The sequence below is a fragment of the Solanum verrucosum genome, unplaced genomic scaffold, assembly GCF_900185275.1.
Source record: "Solanum verrucosum unplaced genomic scaffold, falcon-dt-bn FXZP01000746.1, whole genome shotgun sequence".
Lineage (NCBI taxonomy): Eukaryota > Viridiplantae > Streptophyta > Magnoliopsida > Solanales > Solanaceae > Solanum > Solanum verrucosum.
This window is the reverse complement of record NW_026020790.1, coordinates 350,013-368,047: the sequence shown is the minus strand read 5'-3', so window position 1 is coordinate 368,047 and position 18,035 is coordinate 350,013. Positions and strand designations below refer to the sequence as shown.

The 18,035-nt window shown below is 36.4% G+C and overlaps 2 protein-coding genes across 2 annotated transcripts; both read right to left on the bottom strand.

Moving 5' to 3' along the window:
- Positions 1 to 3,032: 3,032 nt before the first annotated feature.
- Positions 3,033 to 4,399, bottom strand: LOC125813121 (uncharacterized). The gene is made up of 3 exons (XM_049492605.1): positions 3,958 to 4,399; positions 3,657 to 3,795; positions 3,033 to 3,504 (listed from the first exon to the last, which is right to left on the bottom strand). Exons 1-3 carry the CDS (start codon positions 4,397 to 4,399, stop codon positions 3,033 to 3,035), a joined length of 1,053 nt encoding a protein of 350 aa, XP_049348562.1.
- Positions 4,400 to 13,187: 8,788 nt separating this feature from the next.
- LOC125813120 (uncharacterized) lies at positions 13,188 to 13,694 on the bottom strand. Its single transcript, XM_049492604.1, has 2 exons — positions 13,593 to 13,694; positions 13,188 to 13,502 (listed from the first exon to the last, which is right to left on the bottom strand). Exons 1-2 carry the CDS (start codon positions 13,692 to 13,694, stop codon positions 13,188 to 13,190), a joined length of 417 nt encoding a protein of 138 aa, XP_049348561.1.
- Positions 13,695 to 18,035: the final 4,341 nt, after the last annotated feature.

Sequence of the window (18,035 nt, the reverse complement as noted above, 5' to 3'; positions counted from 1 at the left end):
TTGAACCGTCGAGCTTTGGTGTATACCTAGACAACATAAGTCACACAATCAACCCTTGAACTATTTTTGGTTCTCATTGTTTTGTTCGTTTCAGCCATGAACACATCTCGGTTAATAAGTGCTTAGAGAACTGGCCTTACCGGATTCTCCTTGAAGCGGCTTACACTTCACACTTACATAGGTGGTTTCTAACTATTTTATCCCGTGATACATTATTTGATATACCATGTATCAAACTTAGAAACCATTAAAAAGTCCTTATGCCTTTATCCTGGTTACTAAACATTGTCTCATCATGAGAATGGACCATAAAATAAATTTTGACAATGTTGAACCGTCATCTATGACTTTATTTGATCTTCTTGAACATAGATCTTGGGATCTAGTCTTCTAGGTAAAGCTACCGCCACGATGACTTGTTCTCGGCCATAGTCCCATTCCCGTCGATGATCTCTCAACTCCCTCTCTAGTTAGGCCTTTTGTAAGAGGATCTGATACATTATCCTTTGACTTTACATAGTTAATTGTGATATTCCACTAGAGAGTAGTTGTCTAACAGAGTTGTGTCTTCGTTGTATGTGACGAGACTTCCCGTTATACATAACGCTTCCAGCCCTTCCTATTGCAGCTTGACTATCGCAGTGTATGCATATAGGGGCCATTGGTTTGGGCCAAAATGGAATATCTTCTAAGAAATTCTGGAGCCATTCAGCTTCTTCACCTGCCTTGTGTAAGGCGATGAATTCAGACTCCATTGTAGAGCGAGCTATGGATGTTTGTTTGGATGATTTACAAGATATTGCTCATCCACCAATAATGAAAACATATCCACTCATGGATTTCATTTTAGTTGAACCAGTAATCCAATTTGCATCACTATATCCTTCATGAACTACTGGATATTTGTTGTGATGCAAAGCATAGTTTTGAGTGTCATCTAAGTATCCCAAGGCTCTCTCCATTGCCATCCAATGATTTTGATTAGGATTACTTGTGTATCGACTCAATTTACTTATAGCGCAAGCTATGTCTGGTCGTGTACAATTCATGACATACACTAAACCTCCCAATACTCTGGCATATTCCAATTGAGATTGACTTTCACCTTTATTCTTAGCAAAATTAAGGTTCACATCAATTGGGGTTTATGCCCTTTTGAAATTCAAATACTTGAACTTTTCAAGTACCTTTTGAATAAAATGAGATTGAGACAATGCTAGATCGTTAAGAGTTTTATGAATCTTAATTCTCAATATCAAATCGGCAACTCCTAGATCTTTCATATCAAACTTACTAGCGAGCATACACTTAGTAGTTTTTACATTAACAATGTCCTTGCTCATTATCAGCATGTCATCCACATATAGACATACAATGACCTCCTAATTCGGAGTGTCTTTAATGTAGACGCATATATCACATTTACTGATCTTAAATCCATTTGACAACATGGTTTGATCAAACTTCGCATGCCATTGTTTCGATGCTTGTTTTAGTCCATAAAGTGACTTAACAAGTTTGCATACTTTCTTTTATTTACTAGGAACTACAAAGCCCTCAGGTTGTTCTATGTAAATCTCTTTCTCTAGCTCTCCATTTAAAAGACGGATTTCACATCCATTTGATGGATTTCAAGACCGTATACAGCAGCTAGGGCAATTAACATCCGAATTAATGTAATCCTAGTCACTGGCGAGTATGTGTCAAAAAAATAAAGACATTCTTTCTATCTAAAACCTTTGACAACAAGTCTTGCTTTAAATTTGTCAATAATTCCATCATCTTTCATCTTCCTTTTGAAGATCCATTTTGAACCCAAGGGTTTGTTCCCTGGAGGAAGATCAACCAACCCTCAGGTATGATTGCTTAAGATTGATTCAATCTCACTATTGACAGCCTCCTTCCAAGAGGTTGAGTCGCTAGACAACATAGCTTCCTTGAATGTTTGAGGCTCACTTTCAAGAAGGAATGTTACAAAATCAGATGCAAATGAAATAGCTGTCCTTTGACGTTTACTGCGCCTTGGACTCTCTTCATTAGGCTCATTTTCTTTTGGTTCTTCTCGAGGTCATTTAGAACCCCCCCCCCCCCACTAGATGACTCAAGTCTAGTTTTATACGGATAGATATGTTCAAAGAATTCAGCATTATCTGATTACATTACCGTATTGTCATGAATATCCAGGTGTTCAGACTTATGAACCAAAAATCAGCATGCCTTACTAGTTGTGGCATATCCAATCCACAGTTTTAGGTCCTATTTTCACCCTCTTAGGTATAGGAACCTGGACTTTGGCTAGACACCCCCACACTGAGAAATATTTCAAGTTGGGTTTTCTACCTTTCCATTTCTCATATGGAATAACATGTGTCTCGCTATGAGGCACTCTATTAAGTATTTGACTTCCTGTAAGGATAGCTTCCCCCCACAAGTTTTGTGGTGAACCTGAACTTATAAGTAAGGCATTCATCATTTCCTTTAAATTTTGGATTTTCCTTTCCGCAATTCTATTAGATTGAGGAGAGTAAGGAGCATTAGTTTGATGGATAATTCCATTTTCCAAACATATTTCTGCAAATGGAGATTCATATTCTCCACCTCTATCACTTCTGATCATTTTGATCTTTTTATCCAACTGATTTTCAACTTCAGTTTTATATTGCCTAAATGCATCTATTGCTTCATCCTTACCATTTAGCAAATAGACATAACAATATCTAGTCAATCGTCAATAAAAGTTATGAAATATTTTTTCCCACCACGTGTTGGTGTTGACTTAATGTCACAAATGTCCGTGTGAATCAGTTCTAAAGGATAGGAATTCCTTTCAACAGACTTATAAGGATGCTTAGCATACTTAGATTCAATGCAAACTTGGCATTTTGATTTATTACACTCAAATTTAGGCAAAATAATTAAGTTAATCAATTTTCGCAAGGTATTGTTATTAATGTGTCCCAAACGTTCATGCCATAAACATTTAGACTCAAGAAAGTAAGAAGAAGCATAATCTTTATTCATATCAACTGCAATTACATTAAGTTTGAAGAGGCCTCAGTGAGGTAACCTTTTCCTACATACATCTCATTCGTACTTACTACAACTTTATTAGAAACAAATACACATTTGAATCCATTCTTGGTAAGAACTGGTATAGAAACTAAGTTCTTTCGCAATTCTGGAACATACAAGACCCTGTTCAAAGTCACCACCTTGCCCGATGTCATCTTCAAGTGGACCTTGCCAGTTCCTTCAACCTTTGCAACAGCGGAGTTCACCATAAATAACTTCTCATCTGCTGGTGCTGGAGTATATGATGTAAATAATTCTTTGTTGGCACAAACATGGCATGAGGCACCAGAATCTATCCACCATACTCTTGGATTTCCAACCAAGTTGCATTCTAAAAGCATTGCACAGAGATCGTCCATCTCTTCTCTGGATTCAGCCAAATTTCCTTGATCCTTCTTCTTGTCCTTCTTGGGACCCTGACATTCAATAGCCCTATGACCATGTTTGCACAATTGAAGCAGTTTCCATTGAACTTCTTCTTATGAGGATTGCTCTTTGGACCCGATGCGTTCTTTCTTTTCTTTGATTTTGTGGGATCTTCTTCAACAATATTAACTCCAGATATTGTTGAATTGCCACGCGACCTTTTTTCTGCGGCTTTGTTATCCTCTTCGATTCTCAGCCTTACCATTAGATCTTCAACAGTCATCTCCTTGCGTTTATGTTTCAAGTAGTTTTTGAAGTCCTTCCACAACGGAGATAACTTCTCAATAATGGCCGCCACTTAAAAGGCATCATTCACAATCAATCTTACATTAAAGATTATGTGAGTATTAAGAATAGACTTAATATATTAAACATAGGCATTAAATAAATGTATACCTTCAACAAGGAGATCATGGATTATGACTTGCAGTTCTTGAACTTAGGTGACGACGGTCTTACTGTCTATCATCTTATAGTACAAAAACTTTGCCACAATGAACTTCTTCATTCCGACATCCTCTGCTTTGTACTTCTTTTCTAAAGCATCCCAGAGTTCTTTTGAGGTCTTGAGACTATTGTACACATTGTACAGATCATCTTGCAGGCCACTCAGAATATAATTTTTACACAAAAAATTTGAATGTGTACATGTTTCTGTCACAAAGAATCGTTCTTCAGCCGGAGTTTCATCCGACATAACAGGAACATTCTCATTAATGAACCTCTGCAGACTCAACGTAGTCAGATAGAAGAACATCTTCTGCTGCCATCTCTTGAAGTCGACACCAGAAAACTTTGCAGGTTTCTCAACCGGTGCAAGGGAAGCAGTTGAACGATTGTGTGCAACCGATGTTGTTGTAGCACTCACTGTTCCAACATTTACTTGACTTGAATTTGTCATTTTTCTGTCACAAATGGTAGACAATTTTAGTATGTGAAATACTAACAGTAAAGAATAAATCCATACACAGCCTGTTTCTGATTTAAGGATAAAGTTTTTATGTTCTTTTAATTGTTAATCGAATGAATTTTAAAATTTCAAACAGAGTAGAAAACCATAAAGGTTTTATTCTCCAGAAACCTCAAATACATAAACTATTAAATTTCTTAAGCTTGTTATCTCCTATATTAAGGTTAGCAAAAAACAGAAAAAAAAAAATGAAACAAACAGAAAAATAGAATCTGAGTCCATAGAACCCACTGTGTTTCCTTAAGAAATTTAATCCCCTCAAGTACCCGAGGTCATAGATTAATTCCTCCCAAGATAACCCGGATTAACTATTAGAGAAGTAGCGATACTTTAAACTTCACTAATTTCAGTGAAAGCAAGAACAGTAACGAGAGCACACACTGACTCTATCGATCGACAATTTATTTTTGTAAGAAATGTATGCAGAGAGGAAAAAATTTCAGAAGACGAAAAATGAAAAAGACCTCTTATTTATAGCCATTTGCAGCAAGGAACGCGTATGTTCGGACAATGGTGTCTTTCCAGAACGTTGTGTCTTTTTGGGAAAAGTAACACCTTTTCGGAAGGAACAGGTCCCTTCAGAACGTCTTTACTGTTACACGTGAATTTCAAATAAATTTTGTTACGCAAAATTAATTATGTTAATTAACTAACATTCTGAATTAATTTATAAGAGAAAGGAAATCAATTAATGAGATTAATTAAATAAATTTTGTCCAAAAATATTATCAATCAATCACTTGCCAAATCCAAATCCAAATTCGAAGCCGACCGAGCAACGACGCAAGGGGGCACCTTCTTCTTAACTTTTTAAGAACTAAAGAAGGTGTTTCCTAATATAAGGACAACAATTTTCCTTTCTTTTACCAATATGGGAGAAATGACTTTTCATTTGCAATGACTTTTCATTTTCCCTCCAAAATTGGTTCCCCCACATTTCAATCTTCTCTTCTTATTTCCCATTCACACCTTGCTAAAACCCAACAAAGTGAACTCTTTAGCTCTCATGAGAGTGAAGGGAAGAGAGATAGTAGGAGTGGACGAAGTGTTGGGACGAAAAACCTGTTGATTACGTTGCAACCAAATATGTCATAGCGCAAAGGGGTAGAAGTCTTTCCATTGCAGAGTTGTTGTGTCACGAAGGGGAACATCAAGGCCATGAATATTTTGCAACCAGTGAGTTGGAGTGTTGATAATATGATGCATTTTCAACCCTATGTCTAGCCAAAATTTCCTAACCAAAAAACAATCTAAGAGGATATGTTCAATAGTTTCTATAGCACTATGGCATAGAGGGAAAGTGGGATCAGTGATCATCCCTATGTGATGGAGGTACGCATGAGTAGGAAGTCTGTTATAAGAGCAAATCCAGAGAAAGAATTTGATCTTGTTGAGCGTGTTCAGCGACCAGATCCATTGGAAAGTATATTCTGCAGTATTTGTAGAATCTAGTAGACGGCGAGCTGATTTAGTAGAGAACATGCCATCAGATTGAAGGGACTAATAAGGGATGTCCCTAGTGTGATTTTTTAGCGTAACAGAATTGGCCTCATTAACAATGTCATCAGGAATGACTATAGAGAGTTTTCCCCAGTTCCACTTGTCTCGCTCCCAAATATTGGACACCTTAAGAGTATACTCGTTGCATTGTAAGGGTCCATGAATAAGGTTACGAAGGGGAGGAGTATGGGGGATCCAACTATGGTTCCATAGGTCTATGGGTTTGTCGGTGCCCGCTACCCAAGCTAACCCTTGTGCACACAGTTTCCCTCCTTTCAAAATATTCTGCCAGGTAAAAGAAGAGGATGAAATCAAGGTTTTAGAATTATATTTATTAAGGAGCGTACTAGCCCACATAGAGTTAGGGTTAGTGAGAAGTCTCCATGAGAGACTTGCAACGATGGAGAGGTTTTTATCAATAGCTTTTGAGAGGCCAAGCCCGTCTTTGTGTTTGGGCCTGGTTACCGTATCCCAACTAAGATAGTGTAATTTCCTCTTTTGGGTAGTAGATCCCCAAAAGAAGTCTCTTTGAATCTTGTCAATGTCCTTACAGATCTTTTTAGGCAAGATAAAGTATTGCATAGTATAAGCTGGAATAGCGTCAAGGGTCGATCTAATGAGGGTCAAACGACTAGCCTAGCTAAGGAAATTTAGCTTCTAATTAGAGAGTTTAGTCTTCATGTTATCGAGGATATGAATAAAGTTGGAGGATGAAGGGTTTTTATTGAGAATGGGGAAAACTAAATATTTTCTGAAGCTCTCAGCTTGAGTAATATTAAGTAATTGGCGGATAAAATTTCGAGTATCATCCCTGCATGATTTGGAATAGAAATCCTTAGATTTGAGGGAGTTAATTTTTTCTCCGGAAAGGCTACAAAAGGAGGATAGCACCCGATGAATGGTCTGAATGGTTTGGGGTTAGCTTGGACAATCAAAGTTAAGTCGTCTGCAAAAAATAAATGAAAGAAAGCAAGCCCATTCTTCAAGAGTTTAATACCCAGTTGAGGATATCAACTTGGTAATTAATATAATTGGATAATAAATTCATGCAAAGAATAAAAATGTATGGAGACACAGGGTCTCCTTGGCGGATTCCCCTGGAGGGGGAGAAATATTATGTTTTCGTACAATTCACTAGGAAAGTTATTCTGCTAGTAGTGATGCAGCTCATGATAAGGTTGATAATTTTCGGAGGAAATTTGAAATATAAAAGCGCCTGATAAACAAATGACCATTCTATGCGATCAAATGCCTTTCCAAGATCGATTTTAAGAATGAAGCTTCCTTTGGAGCTTTTAGTGCGGTTCAAGTGACGAAGAATTTCCTGTATAAGAATCGCATTATCACTAGCACGTCTTCCTTTAAGAAAACTAGTTTGTTGCAGACCACTGAGCTTATCCAGGAAGGGCTTAATACGATTAACAATGATTTTTGTGACCACTTTATAGATAGTATTGCATAGACCTATAGGCCTAAAAAAATTTAATTGATTAGCATTTTTGAACTTAGGGATCAGACATAACAAGGTGTCATTGAGGGGTGGAGTAATAGCCTCGGATTCAAAAATGTCGTGGCAGTACTTAAGAACCAAGTTTCCGACCATGTCCCAGTGCTTTTGATAGAAGATGGGGTGGAAACCATCGGGACTCGGAGCTTTGTAAGGCTTAAAGGAGAAGATAGCTTGGATCACTTCCTGATTTTGGAGGGATCTATACAGGGAAGAAATATCAATTTTATGGAAGCTTTTGGTGAAACCATAGACTCCCTGCAGATTTGAATAAACGTGATCTGACGCAAAGACTTGTTGAAACTAGGAGGAGGTGTGTTGGATAATTTGATTAGGATCATTAATCCAGTTTCCTAGATCATCCTTAAAGAAAGAGATCTTAATTCTTCTTCTCTGATTGATGACAGAAAGATGAAAAAACTTAGTGTTAGCATCGCCTTCGTTTAAGCCAGTTAATTCTAGAGCGGATTTTCCAATGATCTTCTTCGATCTTTAGCAGATTGTTGTAATCAATAATGAGATCTTGCTCTAATTGATGAAGAAAATTGCTATATGGGTGTTATGCCGTGATTTACTATCTTTTGAAAAATCACTTTTTGAAATGTTCTAAGTATAAACCAATTTGAGAAAAATACTTAGAGAAGAGTCGTCACTTAATTTTTAAAAGAAATTAAGAAAACTTAATTTTTTAAAGAAATTAGGAAAACTTAATTTAAAAAGAGACTCTAACAGATTAAGTTTTTATAAATTTAGAGAAAATGGGTAAGAGGTACTTATTTACGCTTCAAAAGGTTTTTAAGGTATTTGAAGCGCCCGCTAATATGCGGTTATCCAACGACTTAGATTAAATATTTTGACTATTTTTCAGAAAAATGATTATAAAAATGGCTTTTAATATTTACTTTAAAAAAAGTAGTTAAACAAAGATAATTTTTTATTTTTTAGAAAGGGGACCTTAATTAAAATATTTGAATTGAATTGCAAATGATTAGAATTTTTAGAAAAGAAAACTGGATTAATTAAAATTCATTTGTATTATTTCAAAGATAATAACTTAAGCCAATTGAATTAATTAAATCAAAGTGAAAATTTTGATTAAAATATTTAAGTATATAAACAATACAAGAGTTGATAAAATAAAATTTGTTGAAAACAGAACAACACAAAGAAGTGGTTCATCTTTTGAGAATTTTGGATTGAGTTAACCTTAAGATTAATTAGCAAATAAGCAAGTAAGAATTAAACAAATTAATCATATATTACTATAAGTGGGAACAAAAAAAGTTAAAAATTGAATTACGGTTTTACCACTACTATAAACTAAAATGTTATAAAAACATTTAACTATTTAATTTAAATATTAAATTGTATCATTTTAATAAAAATGTTAACGACTTTTGCACTTCCTTATATTAATTTCAAATTAAAATATCTAATTTAATAATAGTTATCATCTATAATCTATATGTATACTGAAATTTAAACATCATATCATATATCATATTATATATTATTATTATATTAACATCATATCATATATCATACTATATATTATTATTATATTATCATATTTCATATATTTATACTAAAAGTGGGAAGAATGTTAGACAAAAGTTAGATTATCATTTTGTCCATATATCAAATACAAATACTATTAATCATCTAATAAATTGTTAATTAAATATTAAATAGTAAATTTTAGTTACTATAAGGGAGAGATGTTGCAGATTAAGCCAATATCAAATTTATCAAATTCTTTCCGTTACAATTTATTCATGGTGTATGGTGAATTAATACTAAATTGTTATAAGTAATTATTATCAAGAAGACAAAAAGACTTCTAATTAAATTGTTCAATGAATTAAGGCGAAGACCAAAGGTTACATAATTAAGTAGGAAACTGATGGGCCTCTTTTATTTGTTCCTTTCATTTCCCCTCACCTAAGTTTTTACTATTTAAAGTCACCTAGAAAGGGAAATGAATTTACAAATCTCATGCCTGATCTTCTTACTAAAGTATGTTAATGTCATTCTCTTATAAATTAAGATCCTTTCTCATCTTTGGTATATCATTTCTTTCTTCTTTTTTGATTTCCTTTATGGTCATAGTCATAGACCGCAAAAGAAAAGTTGTCATCAATCTTTGTAGAAATGTTAAGGGCAATAACATTATTGTTGTATTTGGATCGGAGGCGTTATGGTTGATTGATTAATTAATTGTAAAGAATGTTTGGAATGAAATAATTTTTTTTATCATGTTGTATGAATTGCAACCAATATAATGAATTATTTGTACTATTTTATGTAAAGTGCTTATAGTGATGACCATTTGTAAATGATTTTTTGTATTAGTTTTAAATGTTCTTTTATAATGTATTATTTTCTTATTCCTTTTTAGTTAAATATGTTCTCTGATTATATAAAAAAAATGTGTCTAGATTACAACTAAATAGATACTACTTATTTAGACTTTATATAATTATTGGGGTGGAACATGTACACTATTATATTTCTTATTTCCAAATGAAATTAAAAATTATCTTAATGAAAGATTAGATATTTTATTATATGCCAACTCATTTGTGTTTTAACGAAATAAAATAATTAACTAAATTATAAACTAATTAATTTAAAGATATAAACTATTACTTAAACCAAACTAATTGACAAAATATTTAACTAAAACTAAAATCTTTTTGAGATAATTTCGAATATTCATAAAATATACTAATTATATACATGATTATTTAAAAATTATAAAAAGTGACAAAACTATTTAAAATATCTTGAAAAATATTTTGAATTTTATAAAGTTAATTATTTCAAATCGTTTGGAATTTAAGAAGCTCGATGATTAATATATATTGTGGAGGTCCAAAATTGGGTGTCAACAACTATCCCTCGTTTGACTTGGATTGATGAAAGAAATCTGAGGCAAATGAAATTGACAAATCCATTTTTGACTGTCCACATCTTCATCCTTCCCGGAAGGGATTTTGGTACGGGCTTTAGGAATTATGGCCGAACTCCAGAATCGGGTCGCCTACATATCTCAGGTTATATGAGAATTCAAGCCACTTGTAGTTCGATAAGCTTGATTTAACGCACCATTTTGAAAGAATTCAAAAGCTATCATGATATCGAATTATGAAGAGACAAGAATGCTTGGGAATAAGGTTTTAAGAGAGAATGTTGGAATACAACCGAGTTTTCAACATTCAAACAGCCTACATATCCCTCAACTTAGAGAATCAGGCTACTTATAGTTCGACTCGATCGGTTGAAAAAGGAAATCTCTTATGCTAAGATAGCCTTCGGTTGGGAAGAGTGACAAAGTAAGTCGAGTATGAAAAAGAGGTTTGCAACCTCTTAGTCATGAATGTGGTGCACTTCACACCCATTAAGAACTTACACGGACATATTTTCCAAAGCTCCTGGTGCATTGTCACTCGGATTGGGAAGATGCCTCCGGTGAACGCCTAAATTTTCCGAATACAAAACTGACACCGATAAACCTAAGAAAAACCCACATGCCTTCTGATAGGGGTGTGGTTTAATTGTGGTGGAAGTCTCTCCTCAGCTCGCGTCCTAAGAGTTTGGTATTCCTCTTTGGACTATGTCTTAGTTCGCTGCTAAGAAAAAGTTTCACATTGTCCGCACCTGTGGTTTGTTTTTGAGAATTCATCCTCTCTGATGCTCTCGACAAAGACTGAGATAAAATTCATTAGCATAAAAATGCAATTCAAATGGGGAGATAGTGTCTTTTACCGTGTTGACACTTAATTACTCTCCTTGAACATTTGACATCACCTTCTCCCAATTTGGCGTAGAGCAAATAAGCTTGTATTTCGTTTGCAAAATACTATTCAATGTACTCTTCTTTTGATGTCGAAGTAATAAAATAGGTGTATGTAATATGTTGATAGTTCTCTTGACGTCATTGTTGATGGTTCTCCTGATGTTGTTCTTGCAATGAAAATGATGCAGCTGATGTTGATTTTCTTGCGATGCACAAATTCTCCCGCGATGCATGAAGATAATGTTTCCTTGAAAAATATAGGTGATGTTTCCTCGAAAACCGTAGTTGAGGATGACTTTTCCGGCGATGCATGACTTCTTTCCCGTGATGCATGAATTTTTATTTTTTTTATTTTTGCCTGCGATGCATGAATCTTTTCTAGCGATCCATGACTTCTCCCGCGATGCATGAATCTTTTCCCCGCAATGCATGACTTTTCCCACGATGCATGAATCTTTCCCGCGATGCATGAATCTTTTCCCACTATGCATGAATCTTTCCCGCGATGCATGACTTTTCCCGTGATGCATGGCTCTTTCTCTTGCTATGCATGAGTTCTTCCTCTTGCTGTGCATGAAGATAGTGATGATGCCTCCGATATCAAACGAAGATAATGTTTCACCGAACAATGTAGGTGATCTTCTATGTATCTTATGGTGGCGGCCTTGTCTTTTTGACAATACAATAAAAATGACCCTCGAAGTAGTGGTATCGTCTCATTTGACAATACGATATATATGACTCTTCGGATAGGAATATTATCATATCTGAAAATATGATGCAGATTACTTCCTCTGAGTATTTTTAGTTGTTGGAAAACAATATAATTTCTCTCTTCGGGGATTCCATTTGCTTCATCTTCGAACATAATCGTGTGTTCATTATGGACCTTGCTTTGCAGAGAATTTGAATGAAATAATGTTACTCATATCCCCGATTCTTTGGTATAAGAAGCTTAAAACTTTTCCTGCATCCATAGAAAAATTATCAATTTCGGGGAGCTCCTCGCCTTTTGACTTCTCCATGTTCGTTGAATGGAGGAATATGATGATCTTGAGGCAAACTTATAGACCTGCATCCACAGAAAAATTGTTAGTTTAAAGTGAATTGATCTGTGTCGTTTCCTTTGGTTGTCTGCTCCTTGTCTGGTTATCTCCGGTTGATTTCTCCAATCTCCCATTTCTTGGTAGATAAGACAAGACATTTGTATGCAAAAATAATTGAAACACAAAAGAAGAGTTTTATGGAAAATAGATTTTCATAAAGTAATATTTGGAAAAGGTCAATGTCAAGTGTCATGTCACGTCAAGCTTAGTGAACGTCTTTGAAGTTGATGCCTCGAGACCTATCTGATTACTTGTTGGGAAGTATTCAAAATTGTTCTAAATTGCCGATGAACCTTATTGAAATTTATGAGGTCATCCTCAAAAAAAATTGTCCCAGCTAACTGTCTTGGCGTATCTTGAACTATTGGTGAGCAAATCACAGAATTTTTGAGATCTTCTCAAAAAATTCTGTCTCAGTTACAATTCTCAACGTTGCTTTAGTCTTGACTTGTTGGAGAGATCTTCTTCTTGAGAATTTTTGAGTTCCTCTCAAAAATTATGTCCTGGTTTCTATTATAAAGGAAAACAAATAGAAATCTTATGGGAGATATGACCGGGCCGTTATGGCGCATACGTATCCCGTTGAGGTAGGAATCAAGTCAAACGTAGTTCTCCTCTCGAGGATTAAAAAATATGAAATTTTGATAAGGAAACGATTGAGGCTGACATAGACCGCCTACGTATCTCATTCTTAAGAATTCAGGTCAAACGTAGTTCATTACTAGGATATTAAAACTTGACATAAGCAATTACAAGCAAATGATACGATTACAAGGAAAGTGATGAGAGAAAAACTAATTTTCAGACTTAGTATCTCTTGACAGCATTTGAGTTGATTGGTTTTGGCCACTCCTGGCCATCCATCTCCGACAGGATCAAGGCACCTCCAGATAACACTTTACGAACCATGTATGGTCCTTGCCAATTTGATGCAAATTTTCCCTTATACTCATTTTGATAGGGGAAGATGCGTTTGAGGACCAATTGTCCTTCTTCGAATGTTCGAGATCTCATTTTTTTGTTCAAAGTACGAATCATTCTCTGTTGATACAATTGGCCATGACAAACAGCAATCATTCTCTTCTCATCAATCAATGTTAACTGATCAATCCACTTGCGAACCTAATCAGGATTACTCAATTCAGCTTCTTGGATTGTTCTCAGTGAAGGTATCTCAACTTCGGTAGGTATAACTGCTTCTGTTCCATATACCAACAAGTATGGAGTAGCTCCTATTGGCGTTATGATTGTCGTTCTGTATCCCAACAAAACATATGGCAACATCTCATGCCAACCTCTGTGATTGTCAATCATTTCCTCAGAATCTTCTTTATGTTTTTGTTGGCAGCTTCTACAGCTTCATTCATTTGGGGACGATAAGCGGTTGAGTTTCGATGAGTAATCTTGAATTGTTCGCATATCTCTCTTATCAAATGACTGTTGAGATTTGCTCCATTATCAGTAATGATGGATTCAGATACTCCAAATCTACATATCAGATTGTTACGGACGAAATCAGTTACAACTTTCTTGGTCACCGACTTATAGGAAGCTGCTTCCACCCAATTGGTAAAGTAGTCAATGGCAACCAAAATGAATCTGTGTCCGTTAGAGGCGGTTGGCTCTATTGGAACGATGACATCCATTACCCAAACTACAAACAACCAAGGTGAACTCATAGCATTGAGTTCATGAGGTGGCACTCGAATCAAATCACCATCCACTTGACATTTATGACATTTCTGCACAAACTTGCAACAATCATGCTCCACAATCATCCAAAAATAACCAGCTCGGAGGAACTTCCTAGCCAAAGTGAGTCCATTCATGTGAGAACCGCAAACTCTAACATGTATATGTTCCAGAAGCTTCGCAGCTTCACTAGCATTAACACATCTGAGAAGACCTAAATTTGGAGTCCTCCTATAAAGGATTTCCCCACTTGTAAAGAAATTGTTAGCCATACGGCGTATTGATTTCTTCTAGTTAAACGTTGCATTCTCAGAATAAGTCCAGTCTTGAAATACTTATTTATGTCAAAGTACCAAGGCAAACCATCTAGCTCTACTTCAACATGTGAACAATGAACAGGCTGCTCTTTTACCTCTATATCCAAATGATCAATGTAACTTGTATATGGATCTTTAATCATTGATGTGATAGTGCCAACTTTCCGGTTGGCATTGCTTTCTGAAAAAATATACTTCAATGGGTCCATTCTGGAGATAAGATATGTGGTATACGAAGATAAATAATGTCTCAACTTCTGAGCAATCCAGGTCAAAGCATAACATGTCCTCTCCAAAATAGTGTAACGGGCCTCATATAAAGTGAATTTCTTGCTCAAGTAGTAGATGGCTCGCTCCTTCTTCCCAGTTTCTTCATATTGACCGAGCACCCATCCAAATGCGTTATCCGAGACGGAAAAATATAGCAACAATGAACTTCTTTCTCGTGGAGGGACCAACACCAGCGGATTGGACAAATAATTCTTGATGGCATCAAAAGCAGTTTGACATTCTCCAGTACACTTGGTCAAGGCATCTTTTTTCAACAACTTAAACATGGGATCACACACCACGGTAGATTCGGCTATCAACCGGCTGATGTAGCTCAACCTTCCCAGGAAACTCATCGCCTCTTTCTTGGTCTTCGGAGGAGGTAACTCTTGAATCATTTTGATCTTGGAAGGGTCACGCTCAATGCCCCTTCTACTGACTATAAATCCCAATAACTTGCTAGCTAGCACTCCAAAAGCACATTTGGCGGGATTTAGCTTCAAATTGTAACGACGCAGTTGATCAAAGAATTTCCTCAAGTGAGTCAAGTGATCCAAACTCTTGCAGGATTTGATTATGACATCATCTACATACACCTCAATATCTTTGTGAATCATGTCATGAAAGATAGTTGTCAAAGCCCTCATATAAGTAGCAACGACGTTCTTGAGACCAAAAGGCATCACCCGATAATGATATACACCCCAAGGCGTAATAAAGGTTGTCTTTTCCACATCTTGTTCATCCATCAGGATATGGTGATAACCCACATAACAATCTACAAACAACTGCACCTCATGTTTAGCACAGTTATCAATGAGAATATGAATGTTCGGCAATGGAAAGTTATCATTGGGGCTAGCTTTGTTGAGATCTCTGTAGTCGACACAAATTCTGATCTATCCATCTTTCTTGGCCACTGGAACAACATTGGCTAACCAAGTGGGATATTGTGTCACTTCCACCACTCTAGACTCAATCTGCTTGGTAATCTCTTCTTTGATCTTCAAACACAGCTCTGGCTTGATTTTACTGGTTTTCTGCTTTATCGGACTGAAATCTGGATTGATCGACAATTTATGAGAAACCATGTTCGTACTTAGCCCTGGCATATCTCTATAAGACCAGGCAAATACGTCGATGTATTCTCTGAGCAAACGAATCAGGTCCCTTCTTTGAGCTTCAGTCAGATGGACGTTGATTCTTACTTCTTTAACACAATCCTCATCCCCTAGATTCACAATCTCAGTTTCTTCCAAATTTTGTTTGTGTTGATTCTCAAATTGTCGGAACTGTTCATCAACATGGTCAGATACCTCATTTTCTTCTTCATATTCCTCGCATTCATCATCACCTGCTTTATTTTGTTCGTTCGACTCGTGACATGACAAGAAATTGATAGGTTTTAAATTATTATTACTTAAATCATAAACAGACAAAGTTAGGAAAGTAAACGTAAACAGATAAATAAATAAATAGGATTTTGATAAGGGAGGCTATTCATTTAAGTTGACAAATTGGGAACAAACTTTGGTCATGACCAAGGGTCATATAGCCTTTTTGAAACATAGGGAATTCAAAGACTTAAAACAAGTAAAATATGCATAAAGGTAGGTCTCGGGCCTTTTTCGGACTACCACCGAATTTTCAAAACAAACACAAACACATGTCTTTTCTACCACGCTGCACGGGGAATTAGGAGCAGTGTGGAGGTCCAATTCTGACACTGTTCTGCTGGCTCAGCATCACGAATAGTTGATGTCCCAGCTTCTTCCTCGATGACCGCATCAATCTCCTCAAAAAGGCCCCAAATTCCTTCCCCGAGACCACCATCATTGACATATTCTCGCACCCAGAATGACTGGTACAAATGAGAAATTGGCCTAACCAATGCTTGATCAACACCCTTGTTCAACACCTCTGCTTCATCATCATATGTGGATACATACCAACCAAACTTTGTTCATTTGCCGGGAATTTGAATAGACTCGACAATTCCTTGAAAATGTTTCCCCAATCCAAAACCTGGTTCGAAACCACTCTGGAGCATAACAGTAGCTATCATCTTGTACACATAAGGCATAGGGGGCTGAGGAGCCAAATCATCACCGGTGGCATTTACTAGCTCCACCGTGTAGAAATAAAAACCTCGAAAGACATCATCAACAATCGACACATATCCATTAGAATGGCTCCCTTCACCATGAATGACCAATTCCTGGTCCTTCCAAACAATTTTCATCAATTGGTGAAGAGTAGAAGGTACAGCCCCAGTCATGTGGATAAATGGTCTTCCCAGAAGCAAATTATAACTAGTATTGATATCCAACACTTGAAACTCCACATTAAATTATGCAGGACCCATCTGAATATCCAAGTTTACTGCACCCAACGTGTCTCTTTTCACTCCATCGAAAGCCCTAACATTGACTTGGTTTCGATGAACCTTTCTCAAGTCGAAGTTAAGCTACTTAAGAGTCAAAAACGGGCAAATATTGCGACCAGATTCGTCATTGACCAAGATGCGATTTATAACCTTGTCTCACCACATAATGGTAATGTACAGAGCTTTGTTATGCATCCTACCTTCAAAGGGCAGCTCTTCGTCACAAAAATTGGTGTGGTATCCTCGAATGACTTGGTTTATCATGGCCACCAGATTATTACTGTTAGTACTCATGGGCACAAAGGTATCCAAAGCCTTCATCAAAGCATGCCTATGCAGTTGTGAACTCATCATTAAGGCTCACACCAAAATTTGAGCTGGTGTTTTCTCCAGATGCTTCACGATCGAGTAATCTTTTGGTTGAATCTTTCTCCAGAACTCTTCTGCTTCAACTTCACTAATTGGCCTTTTAGATTGATCATTCTTCTGTGCTCCCTGAGCTAACTCTTCTGGTGTGTAACATCTGTCGGATCAAGTCATACCCTGGGTAGCAGCCGTATCAATCACAAACCTTGGTCCGGCAGGAGTTTCTCTTGGCACCAAGGCAATAGCCTTCTTGGGTGTCAGAATCACAAACTCTTTCTTCCCTCTAATGCACAACGAAGCTACAACAATTTCCAGTTTGTTAGGAGCGATCGGAACTATTACCTTTGTCACGCACCAATCATCATCTATCTCTATCATATTGATAGTGACGCCTCCATGATTTGGCAATGGATTTCTATTGACATTGGGCGCGACTGCCTAGAGAGAGACCATTTTTTGGTCGATCAGATCTTGGATTTTGTGCTTTAGGTTGATACAGTCTTCGGTATCATGTCCAACATCGTTGGAGTGATATGCGCACCTCTGGTCAGGTCTGTAAGACCTTGAGCGAGTGTCAACAGGCTTGGGCCCCACTGGATGCATAAAAACTTTCACAGTCAATCG

Excerpts from the sequence above, each read along its gene's own strand:
- LOC125813121 (XM_049492605.1), bottom strand. The coding sequence starts at position 4,399 with ATGACAAATTCAAGTCAAGTAAATGTTGGAACAGTGAGTGCTACAACA. Across the intron at positions 3,796-3,957 it reads GTACTATAAGATGATAGACA|TGGCGGCCATTATTGAGAAG; the intron begins GTAAGACCGTCG and ends ATGCCTTTTAAG. Across the intron at positions 3,505-3,656 it reads AACAAAGCCGCAGAAAAAAG|GGCTATTGAATGTCAGGGTC; the intron begins GTCGCGTGGCAA and ends ACATGGTCATAG.
- LOC125813120 (XM_049492604.1), bottom strand. The coding sequence starts at position 13,694 with ATGATTGACAATCACAGAGGTTGGCATGAGATGTTGCCATATGTTTTG. Across the intron at positions 13,503-13,592 it reads GAGCTACTCCATACTTGTTG|GTTCGCAAGTGGATTGATCA; the intron begins GTATATGGAACA and ends AATCCTGATTAG.